This window comes from Parambassis ranga, chromosome 8 (genome assembly GCF_900634625.1).
Source record: "Parambassis ranga chromosome 8, fParRan2.1, whole genome shotgun sequence".
NCBI classification, from domain to species: Eukaryota; Metazoa; Chordata; class Actinopteri; family Ambassidae; genus Parambassis; species Parambassis ranga.
This window is the reverse complement of record NC_041029.1, coordinates 7,347,440-7,364,786: the sequence shown is the minus strand read 5'-3', so window position 1 is coordinate 7,364,786 and position 17,347 is coordinate 7,347,440. Positions and strand designations below refer to the sequence as shown.

The following is a 17,347-nucleotide window of genomic DNA, read 5'->3' as shown; positions in this document are numbered from 1 at the left end:
AGGTGCTGCAGCATATGGTGTTCTGGAGATGTCGCCAAATAAATTAGAGTGTAAAGCATGTATTGATAACTGAAAACATCTGTGTAAGGGCGGTTTCATTTGCTCTGGTCTGATTCAGCTGATGAGTGTCAGAGGACGTTCCCCTCTTTTCAATTTCTTTTCACACACGTCTAAAAATCATCACTACAAGTTATTGTTCAAAATGAGTCAGGTGCATGAAAGTAGAGGTGCACACATGTTCAGGACTGCTGCCTTCACCAGTGAGGGAAACATGGCTTTATTTAGCAGCCACACATTTTCAGCTCTTTTTAGATGTAGCTGATGTTGAGTTGATAGAAATTATTTAAGATATTTATCTAACTCCTCGTCTCCGAACATTAAATCTTAACCACTGAACTACTTTTGTTCTGCTATAATGCCAAAAAGTAAACATCTGTGTTTTAGACACACACACTCTCTGAAGGCTCACAACAACATTTCTGCCTGAAAGTTACTGTAGTAAAGTCAGTAGTTCCCGTTTCCTCCTGAGATGGCTGTATGTGTCCATCAAAGCAAAGTTTACACAGAGCTGCAGAGATGATTTTTTTGAAACATTGTTTGTTTATCTGCTAGTTTCTTCTCTTCATCTGCTCGCCATTCTTCATCAAAATCATCTCATTTCTTTAAAACTGTTCCCAACTTCCTCTCCTTCTTCCAGGATTTGATTCAAGTGTTTTCACTCCAAAACCTAAAAACTGAACCGAACACACACCACTCTGAGGCCAGTTACAAGTGCTAATCCAAATGCATGAGAGCACAACACGTGTGAAATCTTTGAGGTGAGAGAGACTTCAAATGAGAAAGTGAAAGGAGCAGCAGAGTAGATGGTCCATAATAAAGCTGGAGTTTAGCCAGCAGCGTTCAGAGAGGGAGGACGTCGTGAGGATGATTGGCTGAGCCGAGTTTGAACTCTAATCCATGAATAAAACATAAAACAGATACGGTCTGAGGCAGCATGTGGAGCAACAGAGTGGGTTAGTCACCCCCACATCTGAGCAGAGACTCCAACGGGGGAACTAGCTGTTTTGTTTCGTTTCTCAACGGCCGGCCTTTCACTGAGAGACGATGGATTTACGAGGCTCCAATAATGGGACACTGATAAGCTGCAACACCAAACATCACTCCCATAACGCCTCCTGTGGCACACTTTTGTCAAAAAAAAGACAGATGGGAATGTTAAAGGCCAAGGAGGCTGTTATGTGCTTTTGTTTGTGGTTTAAATGTCTAAAACACCCACCAGACTACATGGACTCTTTTAAGAGATTTTAAATTCTGAAGCAGTAAACATGATGAGCTTTTTAGAGTCAGCTGAAGATTTATTAGGAATGGTATATATCACAATTGAGAACTGGATGGTTTTGTGAATTAGGGTAAAAATAAATGTTACCCCTGGGCAGAATGTAGTGGTTTCAGCAGAGCGTAAGACTAGAAGAAGAAATTGAAAATTAAAATAAAAGTAAAAAATATAGTGCAAAAATAAGCAGGAGCAGTAATGTTATTACACAGTTATTACACAATGCCTTTTTTTCTCCATTGAAGCTAAGCAGCACCTACAAACTTACAATTTCACATATTTGTAGCTTGTAAGTTCTTGATAATTATGAGAGCTGCATTTGTATGATACAGCCTTTAATTCTTGTTTATGAGCAACTTGTTTCATGTGGAAACAAACTGTTGATGCCAGCAATGACAAAGCAGGAGGTACAGAGGAAAGCGTTTTCCTCTTTATATTATGAAATAAACTATACTATGATAGAAAACACAGACAGTACAAAGCTGCAGAAATCACACATCATTCTCTCAGAGAATAACTTGAAGGTAAATGGAGGTTATGAGATTAGTTGGTTAAATGCCAAGTCAACAGAGCAGTACAGTAGCACTGTGCTGACTGTAAACAGCAGAGCAATGAGAATGAGATGCCGTGGCATCCGATAAACAGAGCTGGAACCCCCTCACCACCCCCACCACCCCTCCATCCACAGTGCTATAATTCCTTCTAATCCTGGCTGGGCACCATCTGGGAGCTCCTTGTGATCTGTGTGATAGCAGTTGGGCATGGGGCGACACCGACACACCAGATGTCAGGAGGACAGAGTCTGGGTCACACATGTTGCTAAAAAAATAAAAAAATAAAATACTGGCGTGTGCCAAAACATGGAAAAAAGGAGAAAAGCAGTGTTTTCTTGATGAACAAAGTTTCCTGGCAGGTTTATTTCCGTCCTCCAGGCCTCACACAGAGGTTCTAACTATTTAAGAGTCTGGTGTCTGCTGTGACAATAGTTTAAAAAGCTCTCATGTAACATGTAAGGTGATGGATTGGGCGTGTAGAGGTGGAGAACAATAGGTGGGAGTAATGTGACAGACTGCAGGAAGTCCCTGAGGGAGCAGGACGGGCCCGTCAGCTGGCTGAGGAGGACGTCCACCAACATTCACACCAACGTCCATATACTTACTGACAGCATAAAGACTCTTCTTCATTTTATCTCCCAATTTTATAGTCAGGACTTTAAATAGACTGTGTGGTTGTACTTAGAAGTAAGGTAGTAGAGACCATATTTTAAAATGGACCCTAATAATGCAGATTCAGATCTTTCTAGCCAGTTTATCTCTCTGTTTGCTACATCTTCTGCTGACCTGACCTAAAACTCCTTCATTCATGCTGCAGAGTTCAGAGGTCAGTAGCCGCCGGCCGTGTGCACGGTTCTGTGACAGGTGAGAGGTTATCCTCCTGATAAAGACTGACCTCCACCCGGCCCCTGGAAGTCCTCTGCAGCACCCCACCACCAACCACCCCTCCCCTTTTTGTTGCTCACTTGACCAGCAAACAAAACCGACTGTCAGGCCAAGAGGTGACAAACAGACCACAGTATTAGTCACATTTTGTGAAGGAGAATAAACGTCAGTCAAGAAACTCTTCAATGCAAGATTAATGCATATTAAGTGATGGGAGCCTGCAGACATATTACCCTCCACACTGCATTGACAAAAGACTCAAGCAACAACAAGAAAACCACTCATGGTTCTAAAACCCATGAACATCAGGCTCCTGTCCTCAGTGTGAAAGTGCATTCACTCCATGGCGAGCTCATTTTCCATCACTTTCTCTGTAACTTCTGCATTTAAGCCGTTTCTGATCAACCAGCACTCAAATATTGTGAATTCAATGTTGGGTTTGAGGAAGTGAAAAGTTCTGGCCTTCGTGTGGTTTTTAGCCTTTCTGTTGCTAGGTTATCTGTGTTCTTCATACATGTTTACAGCATGTCTTTTGTCAGCAGCATTGCAGCAGTTTCACAATGAAAAAAATGTAAATAAATCCCCACAATGTAAACCACACACTTACAGTTCGCGTATATTTGGGTCAGTATGAGTGTCTAACTGCAGATATTGCTAAAAATCCACAGACACACACTTTTTTAAAACGAAGAGCTTGTTCCAGAGGTTTTAAATATTCATCACTAAACTGCTTCCCACTCGTCTGAACTTGGAGCTGCTGGTTTCAGCTGCTCGCATCATCTTCCAAAGACAGAGAGTTTTAATAGGTGTGACATCAGCAAAAAGACAAAGCTGGGCAAAAAGCTTGTTTAAGCAAGTCAACATCTCCCCGATCTTCAAAGTTTCTGTCTGCAGCTGAATATAAAAACCACAGTCTGCAGGATGGCTACAGCACACAGGACAGACACACTGATCTCACTAACACTGAATTAATTGCAGTCTAACATGGCTGGGGCCTCTAACAGCTTTATTTTGAAAGGCGTTTTTCGGTCAACATGCAGGAACACGAGCACTGTTAGCTCTCCACCCCCACAGGGCTACAGCACAACAACATTAATGGCTATAACACAGCTCAACTAGTGAAACTGTGAAGTCACTTTTTTCCAGCAGTTTATGAACAAAACGACAGATTCAGACACAACTCGCATTCGCTTTATGCATATTGTGCCCATTAGGACTACAAAACAACTCCATGATCGCAAAGTTTATCCACCGAGTGGAGGTCAGAGGGCTTTTTGTAAAAAGCACATTTGAAGTGTGAACTTGCACAAGCCTGCAAACGAAATTAATCATTTTCCTCCACAACACACAAAGCTGATCTAAAGCATCCTGAGGGTCAGTGTGACACACTCAGCTCCTCTTCAACATCTGTGCGAACAGCAGCAGGTGTACTTACTGTTCCTGTTGGTTTTCAGCTTGGACAGCAGCTTCTGAGTGGACAGCAGGTCTCCGTTCTTCACCGCCTGCAGCAGGTCCTGCTCCTTCCCCATCCTCTATCCTCCTCCTCTTGTTCCAACCAGTGGTACTAAAAAAAAAAAACCCTGCCGTGGCCTCTTTAAAGCCTCATGCTGTGCACCGGAGACGTGGACCTGCCTCAGGTGAGACTCTCCGGCTTCCTCCCCCTCTGAAGCTCAGCTGACAGACAGGAAACAGGCGCAGAGTGTGAGATTTCCTCTGAGCTCAGAGATGGAAAAACTGCTCTGCTGCTTAATTTCCTGCTCAGACTTTTCTCCTCTTTAGGCTTTATTTGGAGGAGATGTTATTTCCAGCGTCAGACTTGGCTGGGGAGTTGGAGGTCTGTAGAGCTACTGTTCATGAAGAAGGAGGATGAGGAGGAGGAGGAGGAGGAGGAGGTGGTGATGTGATTACAACTGAAAACCTAAAAGAAAAGGAGAAAAACAGATCAGTATATTTACAGCAGGTGCATGCATGAAATAAGATGAAGTGACAGGAAGCTGGCACTTAAAGAGTCCTCATAAAATCTGACAGATATATTAAAATAATATCCAGGTCAAGGCCTGTGGCAACAATTCTGAGTGAACATCTGCAGGTTTCAGACTGTTGGTCACTTGAATTCAGCTCCTGGAGCCCACTGTCCGTTCAAACGTCCCCTCCCCATCCCCAGTTTACATGCTGTGACATAAAACACACATATGTTGCAGGAATCACTGCTATTTGCTGTAATTCAGACAATATAAACATGCATTAATGTCCATAAGCCTATGTCACTGTTGTTTTCTGTTCTCTCTCTCATGTGGCATTAGAACAGCCTGAAGGCAAACCCGCACACCTGCCACAGGTGAGATAGGAGCGGTGAAACCACAGAGTGACGGAGAGTTTAAGCTGCTGTGAGATGAGAGGTCACTTTAATTACAGATCAACACACCTACAAACACAGTGCTCAGTGTGCTGTGTAAACACTGACAGGACATTCAGTGGCCTGTGCCGGTTCTCACACCAAACTGCACTCAGCTATTTCACATTTGTTAAGCAGTAGCTGATCACCTGACATTCAGCCCGAGCCCTGTGCGGTGCTGGAGTGACTGGTCCAGCTCTGCTGCTTCCCTCCGGGGCTCTGTGATAGATTATATTGCTCGCTCATGGTCATGCAATGACTTTATTTCAACTGCAGGACAGGCTACTTAAACTCTTCCAGCCCAGTGGCCAATCACAGCTCACAGATACAGGAAGAAGAAGTTGTCAAGAGTTCTTCAGAGCTTTGCCTTTGCTCCAGTTTTCCTGCAGATAACTGACATTACTGCTGACAGTCCTGATCTCTGCATAACAAAACATCATAACCGTTGCAGCACTGAGCCTCCGAAACACTATTGCCACATAAACAAAAAAGTGTGTTTTGAGGAGTGTTTGCAGCCGATCACACGGAGATTTTGGCCCCACACCCTGCACCAAGTCCTGCTCTCCTCATTACATAACCAGGCAGCTACAGAGGAGCGCAGCAGAGCTGTCATTCCCATTTACACCCATCATGTCTCCTCTTTTCTTCCACCTCCCTCGGGCAGTTTGAATTCTCACTGCATTCATGACAAGAGGAACAATACATATAAACCTCACTGTGACACTGCAGGGACTCTGAGTGAAGTGGTTCAAAGTGAAGATAAATAAATCATTTTATTACACACAAACAAGAATCACTTGACATTTATTAGCCTGCTCAGAGGATGAGGAATTTTCTTCTCTTTATAAATCCTTTAACTGAAGTCTGAGGCTGTCTACACCGTGTTAAGTTACCAATCAGACCAAATGTACACAGTGAAAAACTTCATCAGACTGTTTATGCTCCTTTTTGACATCAAGGTATCATCATTCCAGACTCCGTTTAAAAAAAGGACCAATTCTTTGCATTAACAACCTTAAACAAAAATATGATGACATGATTTCAGATTAATCTATATTAATACGCGCTAGTTCGAGGGCAAATAATACACAAACATTCACAAATGATCTTGGATAATGGAATAATGACAGTTCAGAAGCTTTGTGATCCACAGCTAGCTTGATTTTTCTGCATTAAACTGATCAATGCTGATTCAATGGTGATGTAAAAGTAAGAATTAAAAACATGGTTCTAACAAAAAACACACGTAGTAACAATCAGGCGTACAAACAAATCAGACGTGCAAGAACTTGAGTGTAAAGTTTTTAGAAGCTGGCATATCGTGGCAGGAGTCTGGCATGTAAACACACCGGAGAGCTTCGCCCACCGCCGACCTTTGGACTGAAGTTAGTTCATTTACAAGTAAAGTCCGTTTTCGTAATTATTACCTGGAACAGGACACAAAAAAAGTGTATTCAGGACTCACCTTTTCACTTAAGTGTGCCTAAAACTTCCCAACGTCAGCATTTGGACTGATCGCGGAGCCGAATCCGAAGATCAGGCAAAAATATTCCATAAAAGTCCCGTTAACAAACGTAATCATAAGATTCCAACAATGATCACATTTTCGTCCTCATGTACAATCCGCGCTCGATTTGTTGGTAGATTTAACAGTTTTCTACTTCACACTTGGTTTGCTGGTGCCGATCCTGTGGCTTTTCCCTCCTCTCCCTGAATGCCACATTCTCTCCGCTGGATTCTCCAGAATCTCCGAAATGTCAGGTCACCGTGAACGCAGCACAGAACTTCCGGATGTTTCTTTCAAAATAATCCTGAAAAAAAAAGCTCTTGCATACTTTTGTAAATGTAGTATTTTATAGTTTGTAGACTCGGGGTATGTTTCAAAGATATTATTTTATTGTAAAAACACCCTAAAGGAAACAATTTATCTTTATTTCAGTGCAAATAGCCTATGTGTGCATTCATTATTATATTATTATGTACAGTTATTATATTTACATTTCAGACTACTTGTCTGACAAAGCAAAGCATTTAAATAATTAACCTTCAGTTTTGGGAAGTTAAAGAAGGAAATATTCACTATTTCCTCTGCATATTGTCAGATATGCTTTTATTTTAAAAAAAAAACTCATCTTTTTCCTGTTGTTCCTTGCACACCTGTATCTTAAATGATTGGCGACCCTACCACTCACTTTAATCATTCTCCTTTTACAAAAACAAAGAGTACATCAGAAATAGAAAGTGAGTAAAATATGTTCTATATTATAATTTATGGTAACGTAAGCTGCATGTTCTGTGTTGTAACCCTGGCTGGGTGCTGTTCCACCAAACAGTGATGTTTGCATCCACAAATGTGTCTGTAGTCATCTGTAGTCACAGGAGACAACATGTAAAACTTATACTATGATAATAAAATCATCATTTTAAATGAAAAAGTTTAATTTACAAGAATTTGTAAATCAAATGATATCAGTGCATTACAAAGAATTCATATTACTTATTACTTTATATATTACTTTCATTGTAACAAAATATTTTAAGTCATACAGAACATATTCATGTGGCATAAAAAGCATAAAAATAACTTCAATCAGTACATTGTACAACTTAATTTAAATAGCATAACTGAAAGGGGCTTTTTTTTTTCTCTTAAAAGCTTCCTTGACGCTTGAAGCCGTACGTCCCCTGAGAAAAAAACAAACAATTCAATCTGAATACAAAAATGCATCATTAAAAAAAAAAAAAAGACACACACACAGAATGTCTTCCAAATGTGTGGCAGTATCATCTCGGTCAGCTTCCCGTCCTCCTCTGGTACAACTTGATGACCTTCCGGTGGTGCAGCGCCTCCCACAGCTTGGCCTCCATTCGCAGGTCGTGGTTGGCAAAGAACCTCACTGCTCTCCTCTCAGAGTCATAGTAATGATCAGAGAACGCGGCGTAGTTCCTGGTCATGAAGCCGTAGGCAGAAACCTGCAGAACACACAGGATGTCCTAGTTTAGTTTAAACAGACACAGCTGTGCTCCTGTTATTATGATAATAAATATATTAGAGCTGAAAACTGAAATAAGGCTGTCAGAAGAGGCGGAGACATGTTCTGTGTGACCTGGTCACAGGTGTGTATGGCGGTCAGCAGCATCAAAGCTCCGGTGCTCGGCATGTACAGATCACGAGTCCTGACATCGGTCAGCAGGCGAGAGGGCAGAAAGCTGAAAAACAAATGTTTTCTTTTTAATGTGAGCTTCTTTAAACAGTCAATGCATCTATCAGCCAATAACCTTGTGTGGAGCTTCACCTGTGTGTCACGTAGGAAATAAATCCTGGGTGGAGAATCTTGAAGTTTTCAGATGGTTTGTGCCAAAATACATCCAAGGTCTGTAAGACAGGATACAAAGCATCAGTTGACGTCAGCAGCCTCCACCGTGCTCATAAAGCAGGAGTTTTATATCTGTTTAAGGTTAAACTGTGCATTTTGTGAGTGTTTCCTAACAGTTCATTGTGTTTTTAGTTGATGTCTAATGTTTTGCCATATTGATTGATTTGTGAGTTTATGTGGCCATAACTTCAGCAATTATTTTTGTTTTATGCCTATTTTGTGTGTTATAGAACACAACTAATTATTAATTATTATTAATTAATTATTACTATTATTAATTAAATAAGCTAACCATTGTGTATTAAAGTATATCTAGGCACACAGGTCAACTGTTGTTTCTGTCTCTATCAAAAGCTGCTGAATATTTAAGGGTCTGCTGCCCTCTACAGGCCCAATGGTTTGTTGCAGGACGTACTGTCCCTGTCGCCAGCAACAGAACAGAGGCAGTGTTTCTAAGTGCCAATAAGAACTTGATTACCATTATGTTTTATGGTCATCTTTATGGGTGGCAGCAGGAGTTCAGACTCCAAACAAACAAAACAACTTTCAGGCTGTGGTGGAGAAAGAAGCTTTTTTTTTGCCTATGTATGTAAATAAATGTGTGCACCTGCAAAGTCACTAGCAGATTTAATCAAGCAAATCTATGAAACCTTTTTTTGTCCCTTTTGGGGAAAAAAAAAAATCAAGTAAAGTGTTCACGTTCCAAGAGTGAATGTAGCCCTGATCTCTCTAATTAAAACAGCAGTTTGAACTGCAACTAAATGTCTCCATTAGGTAGATATCTACTAAACTAAATAACTATCCAGATAGCAAAAGATATTAATTATTATTAATATTACCTAATTAACATTGAGTTATGGTCAGATTCGATGATTATGATTGATTGAATGATTGATTCAATGTTTAATTATAGTTACCATTTCAATGGCTGAAAAAATGTTGTTGGATCAACATTGAATAAATGTTGATTTTTCAGGGTTGAAATGGCAACAGAATTATTTCAATGTGCAAAATGCTGACATTGCAGCAGATACCAAGATCACGAAGTCTCACGGGACTTCCAATTAACGGCTCTAGGTCAGTTGGCGGGGATGTCATTCTCCGGTGCTGTGCAGCAGTGAGTAACTGGAAACAACTGGTACGCATATAATTTATTTATAATCTTGAGATACTACTGTCCGACTGTCATCAAATAACTAAATGTTAACATGAAGAATTACTGGTTTGGCAACTTAGTCTGTAGGGTGCGGGCTCGCTAATAGCTATCATGCTAGCTAGCGTTAGTCAGCAGTATTAAGCTATTAAGCTAGTCATTGTCATGACCATCCACCCTAACTGTAACCTGTTGACAATATTATTTGTGTTGTATTAATAACTGTCATTGATGTATTTACTGTCCTGGGACAACATGTCTCTTTTCAGAGAGTCCATGTTTTAACTGTAACTGCTTTCAAGAAAAGAAAAACTTAAAACTGTAGCCTGTGAGTTTTTATATTTATATTGTCTTGAACAAGGAATACAAATGATCTGTACTGTGCAGCACTGTGTGGAATTAGGGCTGAAAGTGTTCTATGTGCAGCACTGTCACTTTAAGAACAGTGGGCGGCAAATTACTGCCAATGTACCTGAAACGAAAGCTAAGATTTGCGAGGCGGAGTGTCAGAGTAATATTCCTGTTATACCAACAAAATCACTGCGCGGTGGAGCTGAGTAAGTGGCGATAAGTATAGTGGAGTTTAATGAAACTGTGAGTTGCTTCCATGTTCTCTTCTGTGTTATAAATCTATTAATATCTTGCATGCTTCTACCAAATGCAGAGAGGAGATTTCCTGGGGAGTTTTCGTGTCTTGGTGTGCAGGCCCACACTGGAGAGAGAGTGAGTTCACTCATTAGTTTGATTGCCGTTGCTAGGCAATCAAACTCTTGTTCTTCTACGTCTTTATTATTATTAGTTTGATTGCCATGGCAATCAAACTCTTGTTCTTCTACGTCTTTATTATTATTAGTTTGATTGCAGAGCAATCAAACTTTAGTTCTTCTACTTCTTTATTTTTATTATTATATTTTCTTCCGTACACTTTTTGGCTCAGCGTATCTTGGGCATACTTTGGGCTATTGAAACCGTTCAAATGTCAAAATGTTCAGCTTATTGAGGACATGATGGGTCAACTTTTAGTTTTTTTCAGCTATTTATAGTTTTTAAAATATTAAGCGTTTTATAAAATTAATTTAACATTGAAGTCTATGAGAGATTTTTCAACTTTTAAAAGCTTTCAGCGTTGGCATACTTTCAGCTACAGAAACCATTCAAAGATCAAAATGTTCAGCTTTTTCAGGTCTTTTCAGCTATTACTTTTCAGAGTTCAGCTATTTATAGTTTTTAAAATATTAAGCGTTTTATAAAATTAATTTAACATTGAAGTCTATGAGAGAGCCCTTCAGAGTCTTCAACTTTTAAAAGTTTTCAGCGCCTGCATACTTTCAGCTACAGAAACCATTCAAAGATCAAAATGTTCAGCTTCTTCTGCTCTTTTCAGCTATTACTTTTCAGAGTTCTCCTGTTTCTAGTTTTCAAATGGTTAACAGTTTTATACCAAGTGGTTTTGAGGTCTCCTCTGAGTTTAACATTAGTGTGTATTGCGTGGAGACTTCAAAGGCAGAGTGGGTGATGTCATCGCTTAGAGTGCGGGAGGGAAAAAAATTAAACCAGTTTCTGCGTTTCTATCCTGCTGCTATGTCTGCACCTTTTATCTGACAGGGATAATTTGTCCACCAGTTCGAAGGAAAAATGGTTTGGGTTCTGATGGTGTCACTCTTAAAACTCAACACCAAACAGTTTTGCCTGTAAATTGAGCTGTTCGGGGGGAGTGCCGGTCATTCTTCCATTAAGACATAATGTAAAACCAAAAACAGAGAAGCAGAGCTGCCATATTTTCTAACTCGCCGCCATCTCCACATCTTCGACATCCCAGACATAAAAATCGTACCAGTTGTAGAGCAACTTCTTGGAATTCTGACGGTGTTCTTATTTTTTGTCTAAAGTCTTCGGTTTGGAGACACCGAGGCGTTGTTCGGAGGGTGCAACCCCCATTAAAATACATGGGATCTGCCTGAGAGGAGTAAAAGGAGAACCACACAGGTGTCTTAAAGAGGGCTTAATTAGGCAGGCAGGGCTGTTACCATGGTGACAGGCTGACACACAGAATTGGCATACAAAGCAGCCATATTTGTAGTCTTTATCCATCATTACGCATGATATGTGCCATATTCATTGCTATGGAGCTGTTTGCTACATATCTACATCAAAATCATTTAGTCTCCCTAAGCCTCAGCTATTATTCCAAGATCAGACAATTCACCTGCTGTTCAAAGCAATTATTCAGCTCCTATTCAGATTAATTCAGCTGTTTTATGACTGCTTCAGCTAATATTCAGATTCATTCAGCTGTTACATGCAGATTTCTTATTCTCAAAGAGTTCAAAGCAATCGTTCAAATAAGTGTTCAAAGCAATGCTTCAGCTTCTGCAATCAAACTTGCATTTTCTTCAGGAAATGCTTTTTCTAGTTAGTTTGATTGCAAAGCAATCAAACTTTAGTTCTTCTACTTCTTTATTTTTATTATTATTATTATATTTTCTTCCGTACACTTTTTGGCTCAGCGTATCTTGGGCATACTTTGTGCTATTGAAACCGTTCAAATGTCAAAATGTTCAGCGTATTGAGGACATGATGGGTCAACTTTTAGTTTTTTTCAGCTATTTATAGTTTTTAAAATATTAAGCGTTTTATAAAATTAATTTAACATTGAAGTCTATGAGAGATTTTTCAACTTTTAAAAGCTTTCAGCGTTGGCATACTTTCAGCTACAGAAACCATTCAAAGATCAAAATGTTCAGCTTTTTCAGGTCTTTTCAGCTATTACTTTTCAGAGTTCAGCTATTTATAGTTTTTAAAATATTAAGCGTTTTATAAAATTAATTTAACATTGAAGTCTATGAGAGAGCCCTTCAGAGTCTTCAACTTTTAAAAGTTTTCAGCGCCTGCATACTTTCAGCTACAGAAACCATTCAAAGATCAAAATGTTCAGCTTCTTCTGCTCTTTTCAGCTATTACTTTTCAGAGTTCTCCTGTTTCTAGTTTTCAAATGGTTAACAGTTTTATACCAAGTGGTTTTGAGGTCTCCTCTGAGTTTAACATTAGTGTGTATTGCGTGGAGACTTCAAAGGCAGAGTGGGTGATGTCATCGCTTAGAGTGCGGGAGGGAAAAAAATTAAACCAGTTTCTGCGTTTCTATCCTGCTGCTATGTCTGCACCTTTTATCTGACAGGGATAATTTGTCCACCAGTTCGAAGGAAAAATGGTTTGGGTTCTGATGGTGTCACTCTTAAAACTCAACACCAAACAGTTTTGCCTGTAAATTGAGCTGTTCGGGGGGAGTGCCGGTCATTCTTCCATTAAGACATAATGTAAAACCAAAAACAGAGAAGCAGAGCTGCCATATTTTCTAACTCGCCGCCATCTCCACATCTTCGACATCCCAGACATAAAAATCGTACCAGTTGTAGAGCAACTTCTTGGAATTCTGACGGTGTTCTTATTTTTTGTCTAAAGTCTTCGGTTTGGAGAATACGAGACGTTGTTCGGAGGGTGCAACCCCCATTAAAATACATGGGATCTGCCTGAGAGGAGTAAAAGGAGAACCACACAGGTGTCTTAAAGAGGGCTTAATTAGGTAGGCAGGGCTGTTACCATGGTGACAGGCTGACACACAGAACTGGCATACAAAGCAGCCATATTTGTAGTCTTTATCCATCATTACGCATGATATGTGCCATATTCATTGCTATGGAGCTGTTTGCTATATATCTACATCAAAATCATTTAGTCTCCCTAAGCCTCAGCTATTATTCCAAGATCAGACAATTCATCTGCTGTTCAAAGCAATTATTCAGCTCCTGTTCAGATTAATTCAGCTGTTTTATGACTGCTTCAGATATTATTTAGATTAATTCAGCTGTTACATGCAGATTTCATATTCTCAAAGAGTTCAAAGCAATCGTTCAAATAAGCGTTCAAAGCAATGCTTCAGCTTCTGCAATCAAACTTGCATTTTCTTCAGGAAATGCTTTTTCTAGTTTTATTATATTTTCTTCCGTACACTTTTTGGCTCAGCGTATCTTGGGCATACTTTGTGCTATTGAAACCGTTCAAATGTCAAAATGTTCAGCTTATTGAGGACATGATGGGTCAACTTTTAGTTTTTTTCAGCTATTTATAGTTTTTAAAATATTAAGCGTTTTATAAAATTAATTTAACATTAAAGTCAATGAGAGATTTTTCAACTTTTAAAAGCTTTCAGCGTTGGCATACTTTCAGCTACAGAAACCATTCAAAGATCAAAATGTTCAGCTTTTTCAGGTCTTTTCAGCTATTACTTTTCAGAGTTCAGCTATTTATAGTTTTTAAAATATTAAGCATTTTATAAAATTAATTTAACATTGAAGTCTATGAGAGAGCCCTTCAGAGTCTTCAACTTTTAAAAGTTTTCAGCGCCTGCATACTTTCAGCTACAGAAACCATTCAAAGATCAAAATGTTCAGCTTCTTCTGCTCTTTTCAGCTATTACTTTTCAGAGTTCTCCTGTTTCTAGTTTTCAAATGGTTAACAGTTTTATACCAAGTGGTTTTGAGGTCTCCTCTGAGTTTAACATTAGTGTGTATTGCGTGGAGACTTCAAAGGCAGAGTGGGTGATGTCATCGCTTAGAGTGCGGGAGGGAAAAAAATTAAACCAGTTTCTGCGTTTCTATCCTGCTGCTATGTCTGCACCTTTTATCTGACAGGGATAATTTGTCCACCAGTTCGAAGGAAAAATGGTCTGGGTTCTGATGGTGTCACTCTTAAAACTCAACACCAAACAGTTTTGCCTGTAAATTGAGCTGTTCGGGGGGAGTGCCGGTCATTCTTCCATTAAGACATAATGTAAAACCAAAAACAGAGAAGCAGAGCTGCCATATTTTCTAACTCGCCGACATCTCCACATCTTCGACATCCCAGACATAAAAATCGTACCAGTTGTAGAGCAACTTCTTGGAATTCTGACGGTGTTCTTATTTTTTGTCCAAAGTCTTCGGTTTGGAGAATACGAGACGTTGTTCGGAGGGTGCAACCCCCATTAAAATACATGGGATCTGCCTGAGAGGAGTAAAAGGAGAACCACACAGGTGTCTTAAAGAGGGCTTAATTAGGCAGGCAGGGCTGTTACCATGGTGACAGGCTGACACACAGAACTGGCATACAAAGCAGCCATATTTGTAGTCTTTATCCATCATTACGCATGATATGTGCCATATTCATTGCTATGGAGCTGTTTGCTACATATCTACATCAAAATCATTTAGTCTCCCTAAGCCTCAGCTATTATTCCAAGATCGGACAATTCATCTGCTGTTCAAAGCAATTATTCAGCTCCTATTCAGATTAATTCAGCTGTTTTATGACTGCTTCAGATATTATTTAGATTAATTCAGCTGTTACATGCAGATTTCTTATTCTCAAAGAGTTCAAAGCAATCGTTCAAATAAGCGTTCAAAGCAATGCTTCAGCTTCTGCAATCAAACTTGCATTTTCTTCAGGAAATGCTTTTTCTAGTTATTATTAGTTTGATTGCAGAGCAATCAAACTTTAGTTCTTCTACTTCTTTATTTTTATTATTATTATTATATTTTCTTCCGTACACTTTTTGGCTCAGCGTATCTTGGGCATACTTTGTGCTATTGAAACCGTTCAAATGTCAAAATGTTCAGCTTATTGAGGACATGATGGGTCAACTTTTAGTTTTTTTCAGCTATTTATAGTTTTTAAAATATTAAGCGTTTTATAAAATTAATTTAACATTGAAGTCTATGAGAGATTTTTCAACTTTTAAAAGCTTTCAGCGTTGGCATACTTTCAGCTACAGAAACCATTCAAAGATCAAAATGTTCAGCTTTTTCAGGTCTTTTCAGCTATTACTTTTCAGAGTTCAGCTATTTATAGTTTTTAAAATATTAAGCGTTTTATAAAATTAATTTAACATTGAAGTCTATGAGAGAGCCCTTCAGAGTCTTCAACTTTTAAAAGTTTTCAGCGCCTGCATACTTTCAGCTACAGAAACCATTCAAAGATCAAAATGTTCAGCTTCTTCTGCTCTTTTCAGCTATTACTTTTCAGAGTTCTCCTGTTTCTAGTTTTCAAATGGTTAACAGTTTTATACCAAGTGGTTTTGAGGTCTCCTCTGAGTTTAACATTAGTGTGTATTGCGTGGAGACTTCAAAGGCAGAGTGGGTGATGTCATCGCTTAGAGTGCGGGAGGGAAAAAAATTAAACCAGTTTCTGCGTTTCTATCCTGCTGCTATGTCTGCACCTTTTATCTGACAGGGATAATTTGTCCACCAGTTCGAAGGAAAAATGGTTTGGGTTCTGATGGTGTCACTCTTAAAACTCAACACCAAACAGTTTTGCCTGTAGATCGAGCTGTTCGGGGGGAGTGCCGGTCATTCTTCCATTAAGACATAATGTAAAACCAAAAACAGAGAAGCAGAGCTGCCATATTTTCTAACTCGCCGCCATCTCCACATCTTCGACATCCCAGACATAAAAATCGTACCAGTTGTAGAGCAACTTCTTGGAATTCTGACGGTGTTCTTATTTTTTGTCTAAAGTCTTCGGTTTGGAGACACCGAGGCGTTGTTCGGAGGGTGCAACCCCCATTAAAATACATGGGATCTGCCTGAGAGGAGTAAAAGGAGAACCACACAGGTGTCTTAAAGAGGGCTTAATTAGGCAGGCAGGGCTGTTACCATGGTGACAGGCTGACACACAGAACTGGCATACAAAGCAGCCATATTTGTAGTCTTTATCCATCATTACGCATGATATGTGCCATATTCATTGCTATGGAGCTGTTTGCTACATATCTACATCAAAATCATTTAGTCTCCCTAAGCCTCAGCTATTATTCCAAGATCAGACAATTCATCTGCTGTTCAAAGCAATTATTCAGCTCCTATTCAGATTAATTCAGCTGTTTTATGACTGCTTCAGATATTATTTAGATTAATTCAGCTGTTACATGCAGATTTCTTATTCTCAAAGAGTTCAAAGCAATCGTTCAAATAAGCGTTCAAAGCAATGCTTCAGCTTCTGCAATCAAACTTGCATTTTCTTCAGGAAATGCTTTTTCTAGTTATTATTATTATTATTATATTTTCTTCCGTACACTTTTTGGCTCAGCGTATCTTGGGCATACTTTGTGCTATTGAAACCGTTCAAATGTCAAAATGTTCAGCTTATTGAGGACATGATGGGTCAACTTTTAGTTTTTTTCAGCTATTTATAGTTTTTAAAATATTAAGCGTTTTATAAAATTAATTTAACATTAAAGTCAATGAGAGATTTTTCAACTTTTAAAAGCTTTCAGCGTTGGCATACTTTCAGCTACAGAAACCATTCAAAGATCAAAATGTTCAGCTTTTTCAGGTCTTTTCAGCTATTACTTTTCAGAGTTCAGCTATTTATAGTTTTTAAAATATTAAGCATTTTATAAAATTAATTTAACATTGAAGTCTATGAGAGAGCCCTTCAGAGTCTTCAACTTTTAAAAGTTTTCAGCGCCTGCATACTTTCAGCTACAGAAACCATTCAAAGATCAAAATGTTCAGCTTCTTCTGCTCTTTTCAGCTATTACTTTTCAGAGTTCTCCTGTTTCTAGTTTTCAAATGGTTAACAGTTTTATACCAAGTGGTTTTGAGGTCTCCTCTGAGT

At 39.1% G+C, this 17,347-nt stretch overlaps 3 protein-coding genes across 12 annotated transcripts in view; 1 reads left to right on the top strand and 2 right to left on the bottom strand.

Annotated features, from left to right (window-relative positions):
• Positions 1 to 6,903, bottom strand: part of LOC114440015 (caskin-2-like) — a 40,133-nt gene extending 33,230 nt beyond the window's left edge. For all 8 annotated transcript variants that reach the window (XM_028412247.1, XM_028412248.1, XM_028412249.1 and 5 more), the window contains exons 1-2: positions 6,633 to 6,903; positions 4,208 to 4,690 (exon numbers count right to left, since the gene is read on the bottom strand). In XM_028412247.1, the coding sequence (XP_028268048.1) occupies positions 4,208 to 4,301 (94 nt within the window). In that variant the 5' untranslated portion in view covers positions 4,302 to 4,690; positions 6,633 to 6,903. The remainder of the gene's footprint in view (positions 1 to 4,207; positions 4,691 to 6,632) is intronic.
• Positions 6,904 to 7,960: 1,057 nt separating this feature from the next.
• On the bottom strand, positions 7,961 to 8,507 carry LOC114440127 (alpha-N-acetylgalactosaminide alpha-2,6-sialyltransferase 2-like). Its single transcript, XM_028412424.1, has 3 exons — positions 8,464 to 8,507; positions 8,275 to 8,377; positions 7,961 to 8,140 (listed from the first exon to the last, which is right to left on the bottom strand). The coding sequence occupies exons 2-3, from the start codon at positions 8,326 to 8,328 to the stop codon at positions 7,961 to 7,963; spliced, it is 234 nt and encodes a 77-aa protein (XP_028268225.1). The 5' UTR covers positions 8,329 to 8,377; positions 8,464 to 8,507.
• Positions 8,508 to 10,089: 1,582 nt separating this feature from the next.
• Positions 10,090 to 17,347, top strand: part of samd9l (sterile alpha motif domain containing 9 like) — a 162,635-nt gene continuing 155,377 nt past the window's right edge. For all 3 annotated transcript variants that reach the window (XM_028412232.1, XM_028412233.1, XM_028412231.1), the window contains exons 1-2: positions 10,090 to 10,254; positions 10,362 to 10,420. The gene's annotated coding sequence lies outside the window, so the exon portion shown is untranslated. The remainder of the gene's footprint in view (positions 10,255 to 10,361; positions 10,421 to 17,347) is intronic.